Genomic DNA, 27,327 nt, shown 5'->3' on the forward strand with positions numbered 1-27,327 from the left:
CCTCCTGGGCAACTATAGTTTACATGTATTTGTGTGCTGTGCAGGCATCACATGTAGGCCAGCTCAAGGTTTTGTCCCGATCATCTTAGGCCTTTGTAATTTTTTTCCACAGAGCCTATAAATTACTTCTTTATTGGCATTCACTCACCTCATACCTTTCAGAACACAAAAGGCTCTGGAGAAAAAAAGACAACCTTCTTCAATGTACCTAGACCTCCATGGGCAGTAATGCTCCTCTGTTCAGCACTTTTCGAAGAAGCTAAAGCTTTCTTTTTGACTGGAATCCATCATCCATGGGAAAACATCGAGCATCTGTTCAATACCCTGTTCAATACCCTATAGCATCAGTAAATACTCATATGTGGGCCACTCAGTCTTGTTTTCAACTATAAAACTGTATGGTACAATTACCTACAGTTTTGTTGAATTATGAGAAAGAGAAAAAACTAAACTAAACTAACTAAAAACTACATTTTGATTAGGATAAGTGTAAAACAATGGTGTAGTTTTTAGATGGAACAGCCAAATACCATGTCCAGTAGTAGGCCTATTCATCTTCTGGGTCACTCTGGGATGAAGTGGGGGCGGATGGGGATAACAGCCTTTCCTCAGTAAAAGTTGGACTGAGTAGACAATTTCTCTGTACAAAAGGCAGAGCATGTGAGAACAAATATACTGTATCTGAAGAGGGGGTGTAATGGCACTGCTATAATACAATCCAAATAGCCAGACTGAAATAGACTTGTGTCAAGAGAAGAGGTTAATCGCGAGGTAAAATGAGGTGAATAAAGTCGAGTGGTGCTTGGTATTTGGCTGATTGACCTCTGTTAAATACAGCATATTTTTTTTGTATTAATCCACATTATGACCTTCGCTACAGTTAGCTCTCCCACAGTAACACTGTTCAGTCAGTTTTTACATTTAATAACAAGATGTCTCATAGATAATGTTGTACAAACCGTTTAACACCATTGCCAAAACCAATTCATAGATTAGTATATGTAAAAAATATATAGGCTACACCATAGGCTATTAGTGTTTGGGTTAAACACGCCTATGAGGATTTTGGTTAAACTCCCGTATTTGATCTTGGCCTTGGCGCAGCATCTGGCAACCCGGCAGCTTTCAGAACTTCCTCAGCCAATCACAACTTGGCTTGAAATGACGTCGCGCAGGGCAACGCGAGCCACAAGGCAAAGGCAAAATCGCGCGAGAGGCGAGACCCCGCCTGGAAATGAAGCGAATTTGAGCGCTTAAAAAGTTTTGTATTTTACTCCAAAACTAAACTAGTTTTTGTCGACATTAAATGTGGTGAGTAAGTCGATCGATAACGTTCCCATATATATTTTTTTGACTAACTAGGTAATATAATTCTTTATCCTGATTTGCAAAACCGGAATGGTACCTAGCTAAGGTTTAAGATATTTTTTTTCCTTTCTTGGCATTAGCAAAGACGGTTTAGCTTTCGTTTGGTAGCTAATTGGTTAACTAGGACCGTCAGAACTTTCCTCTGTGGTTAGCATTTTACTGTCATGAACTCTGGTGTTTGTTTTGTAAATGCAGATGCATATGTTTTTTTTTAACCTGTTGCACTGCTCTGCTGCGGTTCCTGTGATAGATGGGAGGAGATAAGGACGCCAAAGGAGAAGGGAAGGCCAAGCACAAAGCAACGAAACTGAAAAAGTTGAATGATCATGCAACCGCCGATACCGGAAGAGATGCACTCACGAACAGGTGTGTAGTGGGGCTTAACCGTGTGTGTAAGCCCAGAAAGAAAGATGGATAGAAAAAAATGTTTGCTGACAGCCACAGTTTTGCTAGCACTTAATCATTATTCCCTCAAGGGCGAGTCAAGTGCCATTATCAAACAAGGTACCTGAGTGACTCTCTGTCACCAGAACAAAGCTAGAGCAGCTCTCTAATAATATATGCATGTGACCTGACTGCACTGCTTCCAACATCTGTTCACCATCAACATAGTCCACACATCAAAGCTGATTTTTGCATGGAGCAAGCAAGAAGCACTTCCTTTCATGTAGCAGAAATGTGGAGACAAATTAATTTGCATTAAAAAAAACTCAATACTTGCAACGGTGATAAATCAGAGAGAGAGAGAGAGCAATATGGCAGTATGCTACTAAAGGACAGACACACAAGTGTAACTGAGAAAAGGCTGTCGAGGAGGCTTGTGGCAGTGCGTGCATGCATTCATTTTACTGAGTACAGTGGGTACTCCATCTTCATATGAATAAATTAATTTACCTTGATATCTGATGCGTTTATTACCATGCATATGTGAACAGACAAATGAATGCGGAGTGATCTGTCATTGGCTTGTGTAATTGATGAGAGCAGAGAGATGAATAGACACCTGTATGCGCTACTGGCAGTAAGCAGGCAGCTTTCTGTGACAGCTCCTGTTATTTCATGGCACACCGACTGAATTACTGATTAAGCATCGACTTGCCATTCCCAGCTGCAAGACTCATGAAACTAATTTTGCTTAGCATAAAAGTGCATCCGGCTGTAACTGTTGCATTGCCATATCAGAATCTCGATTTCTGAATAAAAAATGAACGTAGCTGGAGAATAATTGCAGCTCAGTTGCAAGATACATTCATCCCTGAAGGCTGGAAAGGTCAAATTGAAAGGAACCATGTTCAAAAGCTGTAGGGGAATCCGCAGGGACATTGTGTGTCTAATTGGTGGCATTTTATAGCATCGCCTAACTGGAATGATACTAACCAGACAGAGACATGAATCCAACATCAGCCTAATATGCTCTCACTTTAAGCCTGCACTTGAAAAGTGCAACCCAGACTGTCTCTAAGGGGCCTTTTCAGTCATTTCACAGTAACGGGGAAACCTGATTTTTTCTTTCTTTCTCGCAGTTTTACTATTTTTCTTTAACTGTTCATATGTTACAAATTCTGTACACTAACAAGCTTTTCTTCTGCTTCTTCTCTTCATTGTCATTCATGCAACATCTCGATGTCCTGTCAAGCAGTGCAAAGTCAACTAAATCTACAGAGAAAGCTGATAAAAGGAAGTCTAAAAACAAGGTAAATCACGTATTTTGAATTTTCTGCTCTATGTTGAATGATAGATGTTGCCAAAATTTGAGCCGATGACTTCACTGTCATCTGAGCGAGAGAGGGGTTTGATAGCCAGGAGTCCAACTATAGCCCCCGCCCTCAGTGGAGTTGGCACGCCAGTTCCCAGAGTAAAAATGCCATGCCCTATTACCCACTGACCCCTGCCCAGACTGACGTAACGGCATGTCCCAGCATGATCCCTCTACGCAATTGGATTTCCACAACACTGGCTGAGTATATTTATACAAACAAACAATACCCAGGCATTTGGAAGTTATTATTTTACAGTTTATAGTTTACAGTTTATCTTAATAACACAAGTTAATTTAATAATCATTGTACTGCCTCCCACTCCACTGCACGGTGCCATGTGTCGGGCTGCAACTAATGATTTTAATTGAATCTACCAGTTATTATTTCAATCAATAAACCATAAAATTGTTTTGTCTATAAAACTTCAGAAAATAGTGAAAAATACCCACGGTGACGTCCTGCTCGCTTGATTTGTCGGCATAGTAGACAAAAAACAGGAGATATTCAACTTTCATATCAAATGGTATAAAGCTACAAATCCTCACATTGGAGAAGTTGGAAACTTTGTGTGCTTGATAAATTGATTAGTTTCCTGTTGATTGAGTTATTGATTATACTGGATTTAGTGGATTATGCTCTTAACCCTCTAATCAAGTCGAGTCATAGTTGAACTTTGCCTTATATTTTTAAATGTCAAACTGTGTGCACTTAAGTTGTATGAGCTTTATGCGTGTCCCGCCCTCAGGACAAGACACGCAAGACAGAGACCCAGGAGTCAGCCAGCAGTCCCAGGTAGGAATGCCTGTAGCATTAAACCTATTTAAGGACAAGATAATCTGCTGACACAGCTACTATGGAGCAACTGTGCCCGAAATCTTATTTTCTACATTTTCTTTTTTTCTCCTCCTCTTCCCTCCTGAGGTGATCGAAATTAATTTTTGTGTTTTGATGTTCAAGGGCCCTGGACAGTAGCCGATCCAATTTTATACGATGTGTTAAGCTCTCACAGAAAATGAGTTTTACTGTGCGCTGAAGACAAATATCTGCGGCTTGTCAGGAAAAATAATAAATGAGAATGCATGGTTTGAATAGTTGGATGCTCAGCAGGGTGTTGCCGCGATGGCAGACGTTGGCCGAAATCCTGCTGTGTCAAATCTGTCTCACAGCGGTGTTTCTATACAGTTGGTAATGGATTGTTTCCCGGTTGCGGAGTTAGACCGACCCAACATGACGAGTGACATTTCAAAGGAGATGTCACTTGGAAAAACAATTTTGCTAAATCCTGGCTTTTAATGTTTCCCTTAAGGTTTTTTTTCTCCCTTTAGAGGGGCTCAGGTGGTAACTGTGCTAGCTGAGTGGATTTCATGTAGGAAGGAAAGCAAAGGCAGCAGAGTTAAGGAAGAAACATAAGGCTATTAGAACCACACTCCGTAAATGTCAATGGACGCAGTGACCCACCCTCCTTTGTCTAGCTTTTTATAGATTTTGCTCAGTGGTGCAGTATACTAAAACATGACCATTTTTACTTGCCTCTTTTTTCCCCCCTCTTTCCACACTGAGCAGTTGAACTTAACAGCTTAGCCAGTAGCCACTGTACACACTAAGGTTTTCAAAGTTAACCAGAACAAGAAGGAAGTCGGACAAAGACCTCTGTATGTGTGATTGGTTGTGAATATAAAAAGATCTTTGGTCGTTTGCCTTGTTGTAATCAATGTAACAGTCAGTTGTGACTGACACATTATGACTCCTTATTCAAAATTCAAAATAAGCTTTGGGCAAAGGTACCGGTAACCCGTATTGTGGCATGAATACACCAATTCACAGTTGACATTAAAGTAATTGCACAGTTGCACATGTTTGATTTGAAATATAATGATAAATATTTCATAAAAGTGCCAATTGTCAGTTTTAATGTAAGTATTTAGTATGTCACTCAGTATTGAAAGGAACTATGTGGGGGGTTCATCTTCCAAAAAGTGTGGAAATACTTACATAGCTCCTGTAGTTTTGTATTGTCAGCATGGTGCCTTTTGATGAAGCATGTTGTGAGCGCTGGCCACAGTGTTTGTGTAGCACAAAGGCAGTCAAGGCACAGGTCCCTCATTATGTTGTCATGCGTTTTGCTGTGTAGGTTTTCCTGTGAGCATTTTGGTGAAGGGGGAAAAAGTATACTTGGCAACAGAGTTCGAAATTCTCACAGCTCAGTTGAACTTGTTGTGTTAGATAAACTGAAGCATGAAGGTAAGTGATTATCATCTCTGTTTGTAGAGACTAACTTTGTTCTCTTTTCTACTAACTTGCAGGACTAGAACACAAAGAATACATTTCTGCCATTATGTTGAAATGTTGGAGCAGGGCATCAGGTTCTTTCTTACATGATGACATTATTGCAATTAAATGTCTGAGTGGCAGTGAGTCATTGAATGATGAATACATTTCAGCACAGATGAAGCCTGTACATCAATGGGATCTTGACACCAATTTTATTGTTAATATGCCTACATATGTACATGCCAGTGACAGCCAGGGCATAAGGTTATGGATTATGGAGGTGTGTCTATCCATCTGTGTCATTGCTGTGAATGTGATACTGTATCTCACTAACACCTCAAGGGATTTATCCACATTTAGCAGAAATATTCAAGGATGAACTTCTCAGATTTAGGTGAAAGTTCAAGGTAATGGTCATCTCATATTCCTGTAAATGTACTGTATCGGGCAAACAATCAGATGAACTTGAATTTGGTGGAGAAAGGTGAAGGTTAAAGTCAGTGACCTCACAAAACAAATTTGTATTATTCCCAAATTCATACAGTAACTATGGCACATGGTAAATGTCTAATATGATAAAAAATTATGACATTTCATACCCAAATAGCCAAAGGTGAACTTCACTTGGGCATCATCATGTTCGGCAAAAGCGCCTCTGGCCATTCAGTGCTGTTATTCAGGAAAGGGAGATTGTGATTATATCTTGTGCGGCTGGTTTTCGGAGGCATACGACCATGAGGTGGTAATTTGAGCTTACACCTGTGTGCTTTTACCACCGCTGCACGTGATGGAGTGAGAGAAAGCTCATTATCCTCAATCAGAAGCCATCAGGGATCATACTGTAGAAAAGCAGAGAGAGTACATTAGGCTCGTATCAGGTGGTTTTTTGTAACACAACGGTTTGTAATTAGGATTCAATAAGCCACTCTGACAGTTTTAGGCTACAGTGCTGTACATCTTCCCCATTTCCCTTCTTTTTTTTCTTTCTTTTTTGTGTTGTAAGTAGCATATGGACAGTTCTTACACAACCTCACGAGACCCTTTAATATTGACTTTCCAAAAAAACAAAAAACAAGTACAGAATGATGTGCAAAAAGGCAGTAAAGCTCTGGGAAAGAAATAATCATGCAAAGGGCAAGTCTATGTATCACAAAGAAAATAACAAAATAACAGCCCATCATAGGAAATAATTTCAAAGTAAAACCAAGTTTAAGCATTTGACTGATTAATGATAATTCTTTAATGGTTATAATCGGCTGATTGACCCTGATAAAACTCAAGAAAAAGAAAGAAAGTAAAAAGCAGATGTTGGCCTCTGTGTGACTCCTACAGTCAGAGTGAGACTGAAGCTACATCCTAGCTCTGTTTATAATGTGACACCTCTGACTCCCCTCATTTCCCTCCTTAACTAAATGTTACAGAAAGAAAATGGGAAGGTTGTTTTATTAGCGGTGGCGACTCCAGTGTGTTGATTTTCTAATTTGGGACATTTCCCTACTCATCAATTCCTCACTCTGCTGGGAAATCCAAGGTCGCAGTTGTATAATTATTTTTAAAATTTCTAATCGCTGTAATTATGTCAATATCATTGCTGTTTCAATAATGTTGTTTAATTACCATAATTATGTGTGATTTCTTGTGGTCAGTGAATCATCATTGTGTGCTCAAGGATTTTTTTTTTTCTCTATTCCGCATGGTGGTGTAATTTTCTCCCGACTCTTGAGCCAAGAGCTTGGCAGACAGCAGTGGAAAGAAGCCATTAAGCTTTTATTCTGCCTTGTTATGTGCTTGTTAAGTAGGGGCTAATTCAAAATCGACATTTTGAGTCCGATTTTCAAAGACAAATAGGAGAAAAAACTAATAAGTATGTACGAATTTGTTTGTGTCGGTCAATGAGGTCGGTCAACTTCATGTTACGGACACTGATCTTTTCGTGATTTAGCAAGCCGGTGAGACAGGATTCAGAGGATGAAGACTTCACTGTGAAGAAGAAGGGGTTGAAAAGGAAGAGGATTAAAGATGAGCCCATAGCTGATGAAGATGAGCCTTCAGTTTCCACTGCCACATCTACATCTACGTGAGTGGGACCAGTTCTCCAAGACTTGAATTGGCAAGCAGTTAATGAGCATCACCTGCAATGTTTGTAAGGACTTTTTTCTGTCTGCTGAAACTTTCAGCTCCAAGAAGAAAGTCAAGCAGCGTGAACAGAAAGACAGAAGTGATGACGAATCTGAGAAAAAAAAGTCAAAGAAGAGAAGAGAAAAGGTAAACCTGTCTTCTTGTCGTAATCTGTCATCATCAATAACAGTCCAGCTGGATGAAGTTTGGGGACTCAGTTCATGTTGGGAGTGTTTGAATTCACCTCATAAGTGTTTGTCTTGACACAGATGGTAAAAAAAGAGGAAGAAGAGCACTCAATCACAAAAAAAGAGGAAGGAGAGCACTCAGTCACAAAAAAGCCTAAGAGGACAAAGAAGGAGATCGAGGAGGCTCGACAGATGAAGATCAAAAAGAAGGAGGAGGAGGAGCAGAATCGCTGGCGATGGTTTTGAATTCTTACTTTTTTCATGTTGTATTGATCCGGACCCACGCCATCACACACGCAGACAATCAAACACAATACACAGCAAAGCAATTTTCACTTTCTCAGATCCATCCTCATATTTTCTTTATGTTGCTTTTGTCAGGTGGGAAGAAGAGAAGTACGAAGATGGGGTGAAATGGAAGTTCCTGGAACACAAAGGACCCTACTTCCCTCCTGTGTACCAGCCGCTACCCGACGACGTTCACTTTTACTACGATGGTGAGTTGTCGAGTGTGAAGGTCAGATGTGTGAAAAAGGTGTGATTAAAACAGTTTTTCACGCACTCCACTTATTTCAGAATAATTGGGTACCTCCGAGGTACTGTTGCAATTTTTTCATATTTTATTCAGAAATGTCACGCACTGCAGTTTGCCAAGTGTTGTAGAGTCAAACTACACACAGGAAAAGGTTTAATAGTGGACATGCAGCTTCAGAGGGACCTGTGCAAACTATCTCAAGTGATGTCACTGGAGTTGGCCTCAGCTGGATCTAAGGACTACAATTCAGAACATGGAAAAAATTGGGGGGTGTTAGAGGTAATTGAGATTGCCAGACCTGGAGCCTGTTCCTCACCTCTGCCTAACACATATTTGAGTGCATCTCAGTGTTTCCCCCAGAAAATTTGTTAGTTAAGGTGGTGTCTGACCTGTCGACGGGGGGGGTAGCGCGGAGATCTGTTGACGGGGGGGGGGCGGATCGATCGACGGGGAGGGACGCACCGCACCGTGCCGTGCCGTATTAAAGTTTCGCTTTCAACACGCGCTGCTGTTATGCGTGCGCGCTTCTCTGTGGTGTGTATGTGTGTGAGAGGATGCGGCCACCGTCCGACGGGGGGGGGGGGGGGGGGGGCGGCGGCGAATATTGCTACATTTTTTTTTTTTTAAGATGTTAGTTTAGGCGGCAGCTCTTTGTTGTTAAGGCGGCCGCCTTAACAGGAAAGCGCTGCGGGAAACCCTGCATCTTGAGTGCGCATATGTTGTGTAAAACACAGGTGAAAGTGAGATTGTACAGAACGCACTGCAGTTCTATTGCATAATAGACTATATGAAAACCTGTTGATTAAAAAAAAAAGTCTTCTTTAAAAGAAGATGGTGATTTCTAAAGTCAGATTTTCTCAAGTACTGTATGTTATTTCAGATCTTAAGTACTGTAAGTGCAAAAGCCCTGCCACAGAAGTCTGTGAAGTATCGTTCTTCTGAAGTGCTTTCTGGCGTCGTAGTTCAGAAGAGGTGTCATCTTTCAGCAAGACACTTAACCCTAAACATTCACTGATGCACTGCCAAGCCTGTATGACGTTCAAGAAAGAGTCTGAAGAGCTTAAATTACTTAGCTTTCCCTTCAGTCACACGACCACAGTAACATGACCTCGACCTTTCTCAGCATATTTGGAAACGCTTAAAAAGGGAACCTCTGATTAATATTAGAACATCACAAGACACTCTTGGGGATACTTTAAAATTAAACTCCTCAATACAAATGGTAGGAATTATAACCAAGTAGAGAGAGAGAGAGAGCACCAAGGACGCAGTGAACAGAAGTTATGTGTAAAACCAAAGGGTTCTTTTGAAGTAAACCAAGGCCCCTCAATTAGGACACACACACACACAGACACAGACACAGACACAGACACACACACACACACACACACACACACACCTTTAGGACATGAAAGGTGTCTTGGGTCAAACACTGATTGATGACTGTAATTGTTTTTGCTTTGTTTAGCAGTCAAGGCACAACAGTGTCCTATGGGGGGCGGTTGGTTTGATCTGTTAATTCCTCTGTGTGCATGTACTTGTTTGTACCTCACTCGTAGTGGCAGGGATGAATGTAGATCTTTGTCCTTGTCTCGAAACCATCCTCTTTAAATTCATAGATTGGTCCGACAGGACTCTAGAGGAGCTGAGGTGTGTGTTATTGCGTGTTTGATCAACAGTGTGAAAGTGAACTATAGGGAATGGTGGACAAGCTGCATGTTTTGCCTCCTCTAAACCTCTAGGACAGTGAGACTAGAAAGTTTTTTTGATCCACAAATCAAAGTATTGTTGTAAAAATAATCACTCGAGTGGTGTTAATGTTTGTGTGTGTACAGGTGAGAAGGTGAAGCTGAGCCTGGCAGCTGAGGAGGTGGCGTTGTTCTTTGCTCAGATGTTGGACCACGAGTACACCACCAAAAAGGTCTTCAGAGAGAACTTCTTTACAGACTGGAGGAAGGTAAAGCCAAAAAGAATCATAGTTTTGGAAAGGGGGAAAAAATAATTGGTTGTCAGAGCTGGAACCTGCCGCAGTTTAATCCTAAAGCTGGGGACACACTACGCTATTTTCACAGTCGTTGCCGATTTAGAAAAGACTTTGAGTTCACAGTTTACTAACCGACTGGCTTCAGCAGATTTTTATGATGATTGGGGATCACACACGTAACGACTTCGCCAGATGAGGGAGCACAGACTACAAGATTTGTCAAAGGCAACCCATTTCAACACTTCAACACATTTTACAAAGTGTAAACAAACATGGACAACATACGGCTCGCTGCTGCTGCGGTTTGTGCAGCTATCTGCTGTGAGAAATCCATTAAGCAGAAAAAAACGGATCTGGATCAAGTTGTGGAGGAGTCGACGTTGAGTTTCATCTCATTTGTCCCACCTCCTCATTCATTGGCTGTAGGCGACGTGTTTGCGGTTGGATCGGTAACCGGTACACACTACCCGACTGCGTCCAGAATCAGCTCAAAACAATCAAACATATTTGATTAGCTGCGACTGAAGTTGGGCGGCATCTGTTCGCCATCACACACTAACAGATTTCTGCGCAAACTCGCCATGCTGACTGTCCCCGACTGGTGCAGACTAGACCCTACTATGAATCGTGTAGTGTGTCCCCAGCTTTAATAGTAGAACTGAAACCAACACAGGAAGTGACTTTATCAAATACCATATTCCCATGCTGCACACAACTGTTATGTCTGATTTCTGAATGTGAACTGTTGTGTTTAGTCCAGCATCATTTCCTCTCGTCAGCCATGGTTAGTTTGCTGTGTACATCAGTCTGTGTGTCTACTGTTACTTCAGGGGAATGACGTTTACACTTGCCGGTGTCTGTCAGGGTGTCCTCTGTATAGAGAAAACACTGTGCCAAGCCCCAAGGCATATCATGCAGAATTAATTTTGCGCTGCTTAGTGCTCAATGCACTTGAAAATACGATTTGTGTGAAGGCATTGATATGCTAATCCATACAAGTAGCTCCCCTGCATATGAACAAATCCAATTAAACTGTTTTATTATAGCCGGAAAAAACTCTCCTCGCTCCACTGCCCTCAGTGCCCGCCCACTGTCGGGTGTCAGTCATGCTTAGACACGCAGACTGACTGCCTGTCCACACTGTCAGTGTGTGTCTCCATAGAGCTGTGTGTATTTGTACATGTTTGCTAATCTTGAGGTCTGTTTTGATGTTTCCTCTCCTATGACCCTAGGTAACAAAACTGAACTGGTGCTGCTCTGAAAAGCTTGATATTTATTTATTTATTTATTTTTTAAATCCTAAATGGAGATGTTCAAATGGTCAGATGGCTCATGTGCTGAATAGTTGACCCATGTGCCATGTTTTCATATGTGCACTGTCAGGGTTACTGCCCTGTTTTTGAAGAGCATAGCAATGATGAAAAGATCAAGATGTCCAGGTCGTTCTATGTTCTTTTAATTGTTTATTATATTCTGCCGGTCAAGGCCAGTGTGACCTGGAAAATCTTCATCCATGAGGTATGTGTACATGAGCAGATGATTGAGTTTGTGCTTCTCTGGCTTTCTTGAGGCTGTATTGAAGGCTAACATGTCGTCGTGACACCTAAACACAAAGAAATACTGAGAAGAATCCGTCTCCACTTAGTCGTGCTCTTGTATTGCTGGTTTGTCGGTGACCTCTTCGATGGGGTGACCGCTTGTGCAATAACTTTAGAAAGTTGACAGTTGAAACTCGGCTGTTCTCTCATTGCTGCCTTTAGTCTACTTAACTGCACTGTCAACAGTGTTTGTTGGTGTATTCTGCTCGGCAGTGGCCTTCTTAGGAGGAGAATGTCTAGACGCAGCCCTTTCATCACCACGCTGCTTTTTTCTTTTTCTCTTTTATTCTCCACACTGATGCAGTCTATTCAGAGTAATCTGGATTATAAAGGATCCAATGCAACTGTGGATAATTTTCTATACTGGAAACGATCCACAGTTGCATTTGATCCTTTATAATCCTAATCAATTAATCTGTGGAATTTTTTTATATACACTGTATGCATATATACTGTATCTGTACTGGATAAATTACAAAAATGCCAGTGTAGTCGGCCACTGAAAATGCCCATCAGTTTCCCAGAGGCATTTTTTCTCTGTCTGATTTTATTGATATTAGTAGTAGTAGTATATGAATATTTCTTGCAGATTAAATTATTAATTGTTTCAAGAGGAACTATGCAAGATTTCTTCCTTAATTAAGCAGCTTTGGAGTAGTTGTGATGGTTAAATGACTTGTAATGGGGAGAATTAAGCCCCTCTGCCTTCCCCCTAGTGTCTTGGCCCAAAACCAGCCTGGCTGCTGGTAAACCTGCATGGTAATCCATAATCTCTTGGTAATAGCACCCACCCTGGTAGACATCGCTTCTTGCCGGCTTTGTCGAGAAAAAAAAAGAAAAAAAACACATGGCCAGGGGGGAGGGTTAGTGGTGAGTTTTTACGACAGTGAAAGTATGCACTTCTAAACTGTAGGGTGAGCTCTGTAAAGTAAAAAAAAAAAAGACCAAAACAGCCAAAAAGCGACCGGACTTGCATAGTTCCCCTTTAAAGGATATGATATATTCTTATGCTGACTCACACACCAATTTGACACACTTGATGTTTGTTTAGGAAATGACCCATGAGGAGAGGATGCTGATTCAAGATCTTAATAAATGTAACTTTGGAGAACTCCATGGCATGCATAAAGCCAAGGTGGAGGCCAGGAAAGCTATGACCAAAGAGGAGAAACTGGTACGGCTTTGTTTGTTTATTTATCTGTTGCTTAATCATCCTATTGTCTCAAGACTTAGATTCTGAATAACAGATTTTATTTTTCTTTTATGTCTTTTTAAAGGTTTTGAAAGAAGCTAATCAGAAGATATTAGACGAGCATGGCTTCTGTTTGCTGGACCACCACAAAGAACGTATTGGCAACTTTAAGATTGAGCCTCCAGGGCTGTTCAGGGGAAGAGGCGAACACCCCAAACAGGGAATGCTAAAGAAAAGGATCCAGCCAGAGGACGTCATCATCAACTGCAGCAAGTGAGACTGGGTTTGTGACGTCGTAGTGATGCATAAGCAGGGCTGGCCTGATGAAAAGTCAAAAATCCTTCATCACAGTCCCTAAGGTCACACCTCTTGGTGCGACCTTCTGGCTGAACACAGGGTCTTTTGATTTTAAATAAAGGAAGACATCAAGTCTTGAACAGTTTGCATTCACAGAAAAACTCTCTTCAGTCTTTTTAATCTCAACACATCACCATCTTTCTTAAGGTGTAGCAACTTTTATGGCTCTTTGGTCTTACATTGGTGCATAGAATGTATTTTCTTTAGTTAACCTCTGGAATATGCTTTGAAGCAGCACATCACTCAACAATTCTAGTAATGCATCACTTATTCATTCTCAGTAGCCTGGGGTGCAAGGCTGTAGTGGTGTTGCATAATTGTGTTCAGGAGGTTTTAATGTTCTTTCTGTGACAGAGAGGCGTGTGTCCCTGTGCCACCTGCTGGCCACCGCTGGAAGGAGGTGCGACATGACAACACTGTGACATGGCTGGCCAGCTGGACAGAGAACATCCAGGGTAGCATTAAGTACATCATGCTCAATGCCAACTCCAAACTCAAGGTAAGTCCAGCCCGTCAGTCTGTCACAAACAAAAATGCTCCAGTTTGATTTTTTTTTTTTCTTTTAACTTAGCCAGGTGTGGACAGTCACCTGATGGATACATTTATCCACAAGCACCTGCATGCACCACTGACCAAGTGTTACTTTAGCAGCCCTCGTTTTCAACAACTTACCACTTAACAAAAATGTACCTCTGACAACTGACAGATGTCATGTTATTTAAGGTGGTGGATTATGCGTCTCAAGTCTGTCACACTGACATGAATAGAAAGAAGCCATAGTTTGGGAATAGATTTAACAAATAGAGATACTTTATGTTTAGTTTACTGTATATGTATTCAATTCAAGTAACACCTTGTAATATAAATGAATAGTTTTAGGTTTGAACAAAGTTCCTGATACTGTTTGCTTTAGACCGGAGCTGTGGTTTTGATCTGTACTACTATCTATGCTATAAACACCTAATATGCATCGTTATCATGGTCAATAAAACCAGAACTGTTTAGTGGGGGGATATTTTCATATGAATCCTCTAATCTTTTTTATTAAGTATTAAAACTCCATAATGGTTTTGTTGCAGAGTAAATGGCAACCCCTCTGAGTTATGCGTGCTAAAAAAGAGTGCGTGCCGTGCAGTGTCTCGTTTTTCTTCCCTATTCTTTCATTCTCTCCCTCTCCCTCTTCCATTTGCTCACTCTTTCTCTTCCTTCTCTCCATCTTTCATCTGTAAAGGTTAAGTTATTCCGCTTTCAGTCTCCATGACAATACGTGTGTGTTCACTGATGGTGGGTTTAATTGTGCTGGTTGCAATCCAAAACCAACAGTGAAGAAAGAGAATTTTGTCATGATAGTTGTGTATGTCTGTGTTTTTATACCCCTTCCTTTTTGTGTGATATAACAATCTGCATGATGGTTACTCCATTGAAAAACATTTTGATTTGAAGCTTTTCAAGGAAAAAATACTTCATATTGTCATCAAGTAGACACTGTGGCTAATGGGGAATAAATACACAAGTAGATTAAATAAATATTATTTCTTTGGTCCATTTTCATGTTTACTCATCTTTCTGCTCTTGCTCACTATTTCTCTAAACCCCAATTCCTCCTCTTTTTCTTCCCGTCATCCCATCAATACAGGGAGAGAAGGACTGGGAAAAATATGAGATTGCTCGGAAACTGAAGACATGTGTGGACGGCATCCGAGACCAGTATACCACCGATCTCAGATCTAAAGAGATGCGTACTCGTCAGAGAGCTGTGGCCCTCTATTTCATAGACAAGGTCTGTTTCTAAGTTGCTGCTCAAGGGAAAAAGTAAAGATGTAAAAAAAAAAAAAAGATGAGAATACTAAGTTTTACACCCAAATGCTGGGAGGAGCCCTTTTGACAGTGTCAGATTCTCCTTAGTTCTCAGGTTGAACACCAAGGACCATGTGAACATATTGGAAATCAATGTGATGTGTCTTGATTCCTTCTGTTTTTTTCCCCTCACAGTCAGATGGAAGATCTTTTACAATGAGAAAATTGATTATATGTAGTCATTTTCTACCCGTGACCCCAAGCTAATTATCTCAGTCTGCATTCAGTGAAATGATAGATTGAGAGCGTGATTGCTTTTGGCTCATGCCAAAGACTTTTTCAATTCTGATTCGGCTGCTTTGTGTATACTGTGCGGTGTTCTGTCTCTACTAAATGTCATGAGCGTATATATATTTAGTAGTCATTTGATTGGCACATGTTTGTTATGCATATTTGACAGACGGTGGTCAAAGTGTTTGGTGTGTGTGTATGTGTTTGAATTTGATATTCATTTATCCTCATCGTCTCGTCTAAATAAAGCTGGCGCTGAGAGCTGGTAATGAGAAGGAGGAGGGAGAGACGGCGGACACGGTGGGCTGCTGCTCACTGCGAGTCGAACACATTACCCTGCATGAGAAGCTGGATGGTAACGAGTACGTGGTGGAGTTCGACTTCCTGGGTAAAGATTGCATTCGCTACTACAACAAGGTCCCCGTCATCAAGAAGGTAAAGTATCAAAAAGATCTGAAAATCAAGAAACTTTTCTAACACAACCACATCCGTCCTCCTCTCCGTCTTTTAATTTGTGAATTGTTTGCACCTGAAAACTATTTTGTTCACATTTTTTCTGTTATTTAATTCACACAGAGCAAATCCATTCTCCAATTGAGAAGCCATTAGCAAAATGTGAGGGCTGCTCATTCCAATACAAACCAATATATTTCAGTCTAATAACCTAGCTTTTACCCTTTGGGTTTTGGCAAAAGTCCCTGCAGAGAAGGTCACTTGCCTGCATATCTACACCCACAGAGCCTGAAGCAGAAAGGGAACTGAGAAATGTCCTCGGGGCACAGTTGTAGATTAGTTTCCCGTGGCTGTGGTGGTTTAATTTGTCTGTCTCTTCAAACTGCTGAACTGTCCCTCTGCTCCAGTCCAGCCTCTGTTGGATTACATCTTCATGGAAGGGGATTTTGAACCTCCTAATTGATCTAACCTGGAGCTGGTCAGTGCACCTAATCATCATTACACGGTCAAGCTTCTACTCCCACCAGCAGCCAGTTTTCATACATGAATTTAGCTGACCCAACTGGTGATAGAGCTTTATCTTTTTATTTCTCTGACATTTTATAAACAGTGACCTAAAGTATTGACAGCAGATTAATTGCTAATGAAAAATAACCTAGTTGGTCCATGCAGAGTGTGTACATGCTTGGGTTGACCCTGAAATGATTAACCAGAGTGGCAACGCAGTACAGACTCCATGTATCCTAATCAGATGTTGGACAGCTCTGTGATTAACAAGCTGCCACGCACATTAGTTTTAATAATAGACAATATTTCATTGTTACCTGTTTAGTCAGGTGGGTTGAAGTTGTTTTTTTTAACTATTAAATCTTACATAAAATAAGGGGAATTTGCAAGAGATGGTTTAAAAAACCGTAGGGGCTGACATCACCTATAACCTGATGACATCATAACGAACATCCACAGCCACAGAAGATATTATACAACAGTTGTCGTGGGCTGATTTGTACTTCCGATAGCGTCTAAATTCATGGGTTCAGTTTGTGGAGTAGCTCCAAGATCTCTTATGCTGTTGCCATTTGAAAGTTTTCACAAAAAAGAGTACGGTAAAACTCTTGTGTGGGAAACCGTTGAGGCGTTTCTCTCAATTTTAACAGAACCTTAGACTTTTCACAGCTGTACTCGACACAGAGGTTTCTGTCTGGAAGAGAGAGTTGTTTTGCGTGGGGTCGTGTTTATGTACCGTTGCAGAAAAGTCACTGCACTGAAGTGGAAAATACCGAATATATTCTTTTCTCTCTAAACAGACCTGTATTGGCCACAAATCAGCTAAAAACCTTAACATATCCATTGACAATGTCCATGTAATCAGTAGAGTGCTTACATGGCTTTTCTCTAATATACTCTGTAATGTCAGGTGTTTGTACAGGTTGCAATATGCAATACTGAGGCCCATAGGACAGCGTCAGCACTGTGAAAGTACAAAATAAAATTAAGCATTTCAGCAACTTGTCAGTTGTTACTGTGTTTGATTCAGTAAATGATGATGCAATGGTGTAATGATCAGGTCATGTCTGCCACAATAGAAGAAAACAAAGTGTGAGAATTTTTTTAATTTTTTTTTTATTAAATCTTGTTAACTTGTGATCTGCAATCTGTCAAACAGCTGTCACGTGTGTGTGTGTGTGTGTGTCTTTGTGTCTATTTGTGTGTATTGTACTGTATGTATATGTAGATTTCCAAGCCCTCCTCCATGCTATCTCCAGTTCCAGAGACAGAAAAAGAAATGTTAGCACCTGACAGCCAAAGTGTTTTGTTTCTTGGCAGAACATATAATTATTCAAATGAGTGCATTCAAAAGCAACACATTAGCTAGAATTAATTAGTCCTTTGCATATTTTAGCATCATCAATTCCCAGAGAAATCAGTGGGATTGCTGCTAAATGTCACTTTGAATAAAATGGAACAAGGATAGAAGGAAAGAATTTCCATATTTAACCTCTGGAGGGATAGAATCATTGAATCTAATACTTGGGGTTACATTTTTGGCTTATATCTATGTTGTTTATGAAGTCTGCAGTTTCTTTAACAGTCTGCATGCAGTAGGGCGCAGGACGCTGCTGGGAATAAATGCAAAAATGGCAATGAAGTGGAGCCATGCTGTGCACGATGTGAACTGTTAGTGCTGAATAACACAAAGTCGCATCATTTCCATGAGGGTTAATAATGAGCAATCCATATGAAAATTTGTGCCTTTTCTTTGCCTTTGCCACTCTTGAATCCGAAGCCAGCGATTCATCAGCAGCTCGACGTATCTGTTTATTGTTTAAAAACAAGCACCTATTTATAACTCGCTGAATGACTTTATCAAATACCCCCAGAGTGTGCGGACACCTGCAGCTGCATAAACTTATTGTGTCAGGTCCATTCATACTGTTGAATATTTATTCATTTTTCTAAATTGCATTCAACACACACACATCCAAACACATCACTAAACCAATTAGGCAAGCTCACTTTGGTGTCTCTGCTTCTCTGAGACTTTTAGACAGATATTGATTTACATTTTCATCCCCCAAAAACTTGCATTTTCAGTTTTTATACTTTAAGATTATTTGCCAAGGGGGGGATCCAAATTGCCACACAAACCAGACAGTGAAATATGTCAGTGTGTGTTAGAAAGCAACACATCTGCTATTAATTGGTGCCTTGCATATTTTATGAGTTTATTTTGGGGAACGGTGCATCTGTGGATCCCACAGAGTTGCTGAAAATGTCGGATGTAATTGTGCTTTGAGATGTACAAATAAAGTCTAGATTTCAAGCAGATGCACACTATATTTTCTATAGCATTATACTGTGTGTGAAATTTCACCTTTTAATGATATTTTACATTTGATTTGAAAATTTGCCTTTAAAAAACTGCTGTCACTTAATTTCTAAGTTTAAAATAATCTCAACTGTAATGATTTGCACCTAAAATATTTAATATTGCACCCTCGAGTGGCAATTTGAGCAAATATTGGATAGCTCAAGAAATGATTGGATGTTTTGCTGTTCTCCATTTTTCACAAGGCAAAAACACAACACATTTGGAAAGCCCAGGTTGTCTTAAGACATCTTGGCAAAGTATTTGTTTTTTTGATGGTGAAATGGTACATGCTCTTTTCATAAAAATATGTATCTTTTCAGGTTTTTAAGAATCTTAAGCTGTTCCTGGACAACAAAGAACCTGGAGACGACCTTTTTGACCGCCTTAGTGTGAGTATCTTCATTTCCTTATGTTTGAATCTATTGTAAAAACACTGTGATGCTGAGCGAGGGAATCGGTGGGAAAATGCTTGGTATTGGTAAAAACGTCTCACAGGTAAAAGAGGACTTGAATTCCTTTTATCAGGGTCGTGTAAAACTGTGAGAAATTCCCCTCAGGTACATAATATTTGAAGAAAATGCTGTGAAAGCAAAATAGAATTGCTTTTTTTCTAATGTTTTCTGGGCACAGAGGGCTACGGTAAAGGAAAAGTAGGGACTAAATTGTAAGGTGTACGAGATGAGATTGAATGAGGATGAGCCATTGGTGTGGTGAGATGAAAGGGGTAAAGTGAGGGAACAGGAGGTGAGGAGAAGGGGACGAATATTGGAAGTGGGGAAATTGAAAGCAGAAAAAGAAGTTTCAAAAGAGTGAGGGGATGGACTCCAGCAGATAAAAATGAAATTGCGCAAGTGAAAATTGAGAGTGAACATGCTGGCTGGATGAATTTCCACACACAGACACACAAAAAAAATTGTGGCGTCCTCTCAACCCCGTCCTATAGCCACAGGCAGCAGGTCCACACAGGATGCAGTAGATGTGCGCAGTGGTTAGTCAATCGCAGAGAGACGTGGGGCTTCTCAGGCTGCTCTCAGTCTTCAAGGAGCAAGATTAACTCCATTATTTGTCTTTTTACATCCCAGATATTGTCCTTGTGAGGGGCACAGGATTGCTGTAGTGGAAAACAATGGTACAGCGTTGGGTGACTTTAGGTTAAGTGCTTCGATTTCTGTAATATTCCCTTGTCTTGTAATATGTTCAGTTGACAGACACAAGGCTGAAGGTGGGAATAGATGAATGGCCATTGGGGCAGTGGTGTCTAATGAAATGGATGAAAAAGGATATGCACATAAGAAAGCTCAAGGAAGTTCTAAGAGAGAGATTGAGAGGCATGAAAGAGAGACTCAAGACAGGACAGCGGTGAGATGAAGAGATGGAGCAATTGAAGGAGAGAGAGAGAGAGAGAGAGAGAGTCCGGTGCCTCTGCTCTCTGCCCTCCAGTGTGTCAGAAAATGTCAGGGTGTGTTGGAGGTGGAATGGTAATGGCTGTTGTGGGCAGGCCTGATTGACACCCGGAAAGGCCAGGCCACTGAGAGAGTGGAGTGGTGTGAGGGCGCGTGTGTGAATGTGTGCATGTGGACAAGTAGATGGAGTGGTAGGAAAGTGACAGCCGGTCCAGGAGAGGAGAGGAGAGGAGAAGGGGAGGTTTGGAGGGAGAAGGTGGACGACGGCTGGAAAAGGGTAGGAGTTGGAAGAGAGAGGGAGGAAAGATAGAGGGAAGGAGAAAGATAAAGCAGCAGAAGTGACAGCTGGGTAGCTGCTGCTGTAAGGCCAAGGTGAGGGAGGGTGGATGGGGAATGACTGATGGAACTGGAAAATGTAAAGTGTACTGTATGGCTATCCTTAGCTGGCATTTCAGAAAGAGTGGCTGCTGAAGCTGCTAAGGAAAGACAAAAATTGAAATACCAGTGTAAAAGGTAAATGGAAAAACATGAATAAGGAGGGGAGGGAATTAGTTTTAGCCCTGTGTCATTCAAGTTGGCTGATGAGCATGATCCTAAAATCTTCTTCACTGCTCATTTGTGAACTAAAATGAACAAAATGAGGACTTTTATACATATTTCACCAACGAATACTGAGAAGAGAATCCAGTGGAAGCACTCACTTGTCTGGTGTGGCTCAAACTTTGTTTATCCCACCAACTATTATCAGGATTGACCATATGCTCAAAGCCAATTTGTTTGTTGTCAAACCATGTCTGAGGATCAAGCTGTTTCAAAATCAAAAAAGCTTTATTTATCCCCAGAGGGCAATTCACTTCCTACAGTCCCCAACTTAACATGCACACACTATCACACGCGACAAGTGACAAATAGGGAATTAAAGTAACGCAGCAAGAATAAAACCACATTTAAAAGAAATAAAATCAGCTAGGTAAGTAAAGTTCCTGTTGGATTTTAACTATATAAAGTGCCAGAGTATTTTGCACATAGGAAATATAAATAAGATATATTAATACATAGGAACCAAATTTACATTTATAGCACATTTTAAAAATATTTAGACCGCTTTTACTTTTAGTTAGAGAAAAACTTTCATAAGAAAACCAATCAAAGCCAAACAGGTGAATCTTGAATCACAATCCTGTGTCTCAGTTTTGCAAACAGTAACTTCCTCCTCATGTCTTGGTTTTTACTCTTAATATGAATCGTCCCCTTACGTAGATAGACCTCAGATGGACAGGTGTGTGTCTTTACCAAATCATGTCCAAGTAAATCTGTCATAGGTGAACTCCTATTAACATGTGTAGTGTACATATATATCTCAAAGATGACCAAGAGGCACATTTTAAGTGTAATAGCAAAGTGTCTGAATACTTTGTGATACAGTGTGATAGTTCAGTTTTTCCTTTTTGTCCTTTTTGCAAAAATGTCATAATGGGATATTGAGTGTACATACAGGGGAGGATTAAAAAAAACGATTTAAACATAGGGCTGCAATATAACAAAAAAAAGTGAAGGGGTCTGAATGGTTCTTGTAGCTGTTCTGATCGACAAACTCAAATGACATACTGTAGATGCAAAAATTGGAAGAAGAAAAGAAAAGGTGTCCTCATTTGCCACACACTTGGTCAATTGCTGTGTGAAGTGGGTGTGCTGGTTGCTAGTTTTGTAATGTTCAAAGAGAAAAGTGTGGGACAAGGAGTTTGCAGATGCCTGACAAGCACTTTGGTTGAACACAGCCAAATGGAAGATTCAGGGGGTGGGAGTGGCGTCTTTTTTTTTTTTTTTTCCAGAAACGTGACAGTTTTTTGAGAAACATTAAAATACGTTGGTGGGGTTTAGTCATGAGAAGGATTTAAACCAACACCTTGAATTTAATTAGATCACTCAAAATGGGCACGGCTTTGCAGAGATGGCATGATACAGACTTGCTGTGAAATATGCAGTTGTAGAGGACTGTTGCCCCGCACCCACGTCTTCATCACCTGCACTGCTCGATAAGGAGGAAGAGGATGAGGAATTAAATAAATAAGAACATAAGCCAGCTCTGGAAATGTAAACAAAGTACCCACTGATTGATACTGCACTGCTGGTTACAACTACCTACACCGAAATGCCAAGTGCAAGTTGGGGTGGAGCTTTTTTTTCTTTTCTTTTTCTTTTTAACATATTTAACACTCATTAATTAAAATAATGCAGAAGCGGTGTCTCCTTTAAGCTGTATATATATTAAATAAAACATTGTACGTTCATATCTGGCACTGGACTTGTGGTCTTCGACGCGTTCCTTTAATGGCTCTGGGTCCCTTCACCTTCACAAAATGCCAAACTGAAGTGCAGAAAAGCAGTTAGATTGATTTTGTAGGAATAATGTGCATCGAAGTGCACAAAACGCCCTTACATTGTTGGGTTAACGTGGCCCCAGTCTTTAAATATCTCTGAGTGTTCAGTGTTGCAAACATTTTAACGCCCTGAATGACATTTCAGAGAGAGATGGTGCTCATCAATGTAAGGCTGCAAAATGCTCAACCGTGGTGATTGCACAGACATGTCAGCGTTCACTTGCCTGTGTGTTTGGGTCTGTGCACAAATGCACACACACACACACAATTGATCTGAGCTGAAAATGCAGGTGTATGACAGGCCTGTCTGGAAGCCTGCTCTCCTGAGTCCACATCATTAGAGCTACAGTACATACACTATCTGCAGTTTCAGGTTAACTCTACCCTCAGTGGGATCTCCTTAACTACATCTTTGTCAAATAAATGAAATTACTACCTGTGGTGTGATATAGTCCCTATGAGCTGCTTTATTTTGGCACATTTAATTATTCCCCCTCAACTCTATTGTTTCCCTTTCACCATCCACAAGAAAGGATTTTTTTTAAAACATGGAACTGATGCAAGAACACAAAGCAGATTATGTTTAACTAGTTTAGAATGGCAGCAGTCAGTATTTAATTTCACGTTATTTGTCAGCACGACAAAATTACTATTGCAGTATGTTTACAAGAAGGTACAATGTGAAGGATTGTGTATGATAGACAGGAAACTAGAATTCAGTGATAATACATTGTGTGTTTGTCATCCAAGTCACCTCCTAAGGCATTGAGACAAACACACTATGGCAAGGGACTGGAGGTGGAGGTGATGGTGTGATAGCTATCATACCTGCTGCTCCTGAAACTTGCACACACCATCATTAGCATTGCCGGGGCACGGTTAGGTAGCTCATTAGCAGGGCAGCCACGACGAGGAACGTGTGTGGATGCATGTACCTGTGTGCTCCTCCAATACATGCATACAAAACGTATGTGTGTATACATGAAACACCTCTTTCATCTTATTTCTAATTGGCTTCTGCACCGAGACACACTCATTTAAACAAGTCCAGAGCCCCAGACAGCTGGATCTCGACCCCACTCTGATTAAAACCAACAACATCATTATTGTAATCTTCATCTTAATTATTTCTCCTTCTCCCAGACCTGCGAGCTCACCAGCAAACTTATCCGGATGTTTTTTCTTTTTCCCACATTTGTCGGCTTTCATCTATGTTTAGCAATGTTATCTGCCACTTATTTGCATCTCCTATCAGGCTGTGTGTATTTTCAACTATTGTGCATGATGCCCATAAACTCTTAACTCTGTTTCATGTCAGTGCTGTTCAGCTGAAGCTGTGGCCATTTGACAGGAGCTAATGGCTATCTAACCACTGGCTATGACAGCTCTAACTTGTTAAAATACCTTGAGAAATGTCAGAGGGGAGAAAGTACTGTGATCTGTTTTAATCTCCCGGCTCTAATGGATAATGATAATGAAGGCACGGATAGTATTTTATGCGTTTTTATTTGGAAGGGTGTCTTACAGATGCCTTCAACACTGCAGTGGTACAATGCCACAGTGCCACCTATTGATTGAGGGAAGGTGTTGCTGTAGGTGTCCTAATGGTTGACTGTGTTGGCAATGTGTTTGTTCTACAGTATACCACACTAGTTAAATATGCGTTGCTCCTTGCGTGTTTCTCTCCATGGCAGACGATCACACTCAACAAGCATCTGGGCTCGCTAATGCCAGGTCTGTCTGCAAAGGTCTTCAGGACATATAACGCCTCCATCACCCTGCAGCAGCAGCTCAAAGAGCTCACAAACAGTAAGTCACACATTCATTATACTATAAAACAGTCTAAGCTTACATAAATTGCTATATGACATACGCCAGGCTTATAAAGCACTGGCTCGTACTCGGCTGCTGGTACCTGTCCAGCAGCTTTATTGCAGTAACCCTTTATCAATCTGTCTCTTATCATTGTCTCATTACCTGCCTGCTTTTGCCATGGAGTCCCATGATAAAACACGCCGCCACACTTTTGACACTTTTTATTTTTAGCCTGTTTGATTTAAGATATCCTGACGGTAGTCGGCTTTTCCAGCCATGGCAGCAGTACATTATCACTGTATCCAGTGTGGAGCGTCTCTGCCTCACTTTTTTATCAGCGTCCTGTTGGTTGCCTCTGCCTCTGCCACAGTTTCTCATTCAGAGATAGAAGTGTCACACTCCTCTTCTCATTTCTGGATTGCCACTGAGAACCAATCTGCAAGCTGACATGTGGCTGTAGTGTGCATGGTGTGGAGCCGGGGAAGAATAGACAAAGCTAAAATGAATGAAACAGCAGCAACCTCTGTGTGTGTGTGTGTGTGTGTGTGTGTTTTTTCAAGGTTGAGATTTGTGATGCAGATGGTGGGTGGGCAGTAATAACGTGAGGGATGCCAGCATGATTTTATCTTTTTAAATTCTCTGTGCATAATTCTCGCCAGATATGTGTTCTCAGTGGGGTGTTTGTGTTTAAATACAAATGACTATTCTCTCACCCTCCAAGGCTCTGACAATTTGGCAGAGAAGCTGCTGTCCTACAACCGGGCCAACAGAGCAGTTGCTATTCTGTGTAACCACCAGCGGGCGCCGCCAAAAACCTTCGAGCAGTCAATGGCCAATCTACAGGCCAAGGTAAGAAATGACTTGACTTGGTTTATTGGACAGTCCTTCATCACATTAACATGGTGCATAGAAAGGGACAATGATATTTTTTTCATGTCCTTCTACCACTGTAACGTTTTATTTACAGAATCTCTGGGTATAACTCAAGAGATCGTATATTTCTGAAATCATTATAGCCCAGTCAAAGAAACCTTGAAGCTAACAGTGATGTATGAATAAACAACTGTCTGTGTCCTAATGTGCTCTATCCAGATTGACACTAGTAAGGAGAAGCTGGCCCTGGCTAAGACTGAGCTGAAACAGGCCAAGAAGGAGGCCAAGAGCAAAGGCAGCCCAGACTCTAAGCTGCAAACGTAAGTGATGCAGTGATGCAGTGATGCAGTAAAAAAACAAAACAACATAATTAAGGGTTGTAACAACTACAAATAACTGACAACAATCTTAAAACAGAAGTACCTCTCCGTAGACTGAATAACAAACCAGACATGCTGACACATGCAAGAGAAGTAGCTACAAGTTAGTAGGGTTAAGCACCACCTAGCAATACACATAAAACAAAATGCTTCAGTATGAATAATGAGCTGAGGGTCAAAGCCATGGGAAATGTTAGATCTGTCATTTACAATCATACAGATGTTTGTTGTGTTGGAAGCACTGCTGTTAAATTATGGGGATACGCTTCTGAACTGTGTGTCACTGTTAGATGTAAATTTTAACCTCAAACATAACCCATCAACAGAGAAGATGACTGATTAAGAGTCCACAGTACTCACCACAAAACAACCTGGTGTACTTACTGTTTAACAAAATGTTTTCCCTTTTTTTCTTTTTTTTGATGCACTGTTTTGTTCCTCTGAACAAGGGTGCATGCTCATAACAGTCCCTTTTTTGCTTGCTCAGAATGTGGAAAGTATCCATATTGACACTCTTTCAAAACAGGAGTCTTGTTTCTGCTAGAGTTAACTGTGTGACTCCATTGTACTTGCCTTTGTGAATATTTTTCTGCCAGCGTGGTGGAGCGGAAGAAGGCAGCAGTAAAGCGCTGTGAAGAGCAGCTGCTGAAGCTGGAGGTCCAGGCCACCGACAGAGAAGAGAACAAACAAATTGCACTGGGTACCTCAAAGCTCAACTATCTGGATCCACGAATTAGCGTGGCTTGGTGAGTAAATACAAACATAGACACTTAGCTTGGAGAAAACACTTGTATAGCAGCCAGACAACATTTAGTTTTTAAATTGAAACTAACCGGACCATTTCCCTCTATGGTTTGAAAAAACAATGTAACATTACTAAATCGGGCAGCTTACTTTGGGCCTCACAGTGTCATAAAGCTGGTTCACTCTTAATCTGCATAGAGCACCATGGCAACCTGTACTACATGGCCAACGTGTCCATGCAGGTGCAGCTCAGTGGATCGGATCAAAAAGTATAAACCCACCTCTTGATGAATCAGTCTGCGGAAAAACTGAGTCACCAATTCAACAAGGACCCACAATGGACAACAGCACCGCATTCACAATATAATAATAGAAACAAGTGAATGTATCTCCAGGTCATCAAACCCAATCTGCTGTCCGTCACATTCAGACAAGTTGTTTTTGTATTTCTACCTAAGTAATTAGAATATTAACTGTTGTGTTGCTTACTGTAATGCATAACAGTGTATAATTGCTTTTTCCATTTGTTGTAGGTCTAAGAACAATGAGGTATCCATTGAAAAAATCTACAATAAAACCCAACGAGACAAGTTTGCCTGGGCCATTGACATGACAGAGGAAGACTTTGAGTTCTAACTTTAACCCTCTAAAACGCCAGTCTGATAAGATGACACTATAGTGCAATGAAGGAGCCATTCACTTTATATAACATACAGTACTTTAATGTTGCATTTGATATGTTCAAAGACTGCTGATGTTCTTTGAGAGTGTGTAACGATACCAAGCTCCGTCTTTAAGACACATGTTTTTTTTTCCTACTACTGTTCATTTCTGTTTGATGCTTTTGGCACTTTTGTTTGTGTGTGCTCTATTTGTATTATTTTGAATAAAGGTTCCTATTATGCAGTTAAGGTATGCTTACAATTTGTTTAAATGCCACTTTTGAG

General features: G+C 40.8%; 1 protein-coding gene across 1 annotated transcript; it reads left to right on the forward strand.

Annotated features, from left to right (window-relative positions):
- Positions 1-1,190: 1,190 nt before the first annotated feature.
- Positions 1,191-27,291, forward strand: LOC146986231 (DNA topoisomerase I, mitochondrial). Its single transcript, XM_085779987.1, has 20 exons — positions 1,191-1,311; positions 1,619-1,734; positions 3,008-3,062; positions 3,874-3,920; positions 7,342-7,476; positions 7,577-7,664; positions 7,787-7,944; positions 8,087-8,202; positions 10,076-10,197; positions 12,874-12,996; positions 13,100-13,287; positions 13,726-13,870; positions 15,008-15,151; positions 15,709-15,894; positions 19,105-19,173; positions 24,263-24,377; positions 25,105-25,232; positions 25,476-25,576; positions 26,233-26,382; positions 26,914-27,291. Exons 2-20 carry the CDS (start codon positions 1,619-1,621, stop codon positions 27,014-27,016), a joined length of 2,289 nt encoding a protein of 762 aa, XP_085636113.1. The 5' UTR covers positions 1,191-1,311; the 3' UTR covers positions 27,017-27,291.
- Positions 27,292-27,327: the final 36 nt, after the last annotated feature.

This window comes from Trachurus japonicus, chromosome 6 (genome assembly GCF_045865225.1).
Source record: "Trachurus japonicus isolate A0001 chromosome 6, Traja_1.0".
Lineage (NCBI taxonomy): Eukaryota > Metazoa > Chordata > Actinopteri > Carangiformes > Carangidae > Trachurus > Trachurus japonicus.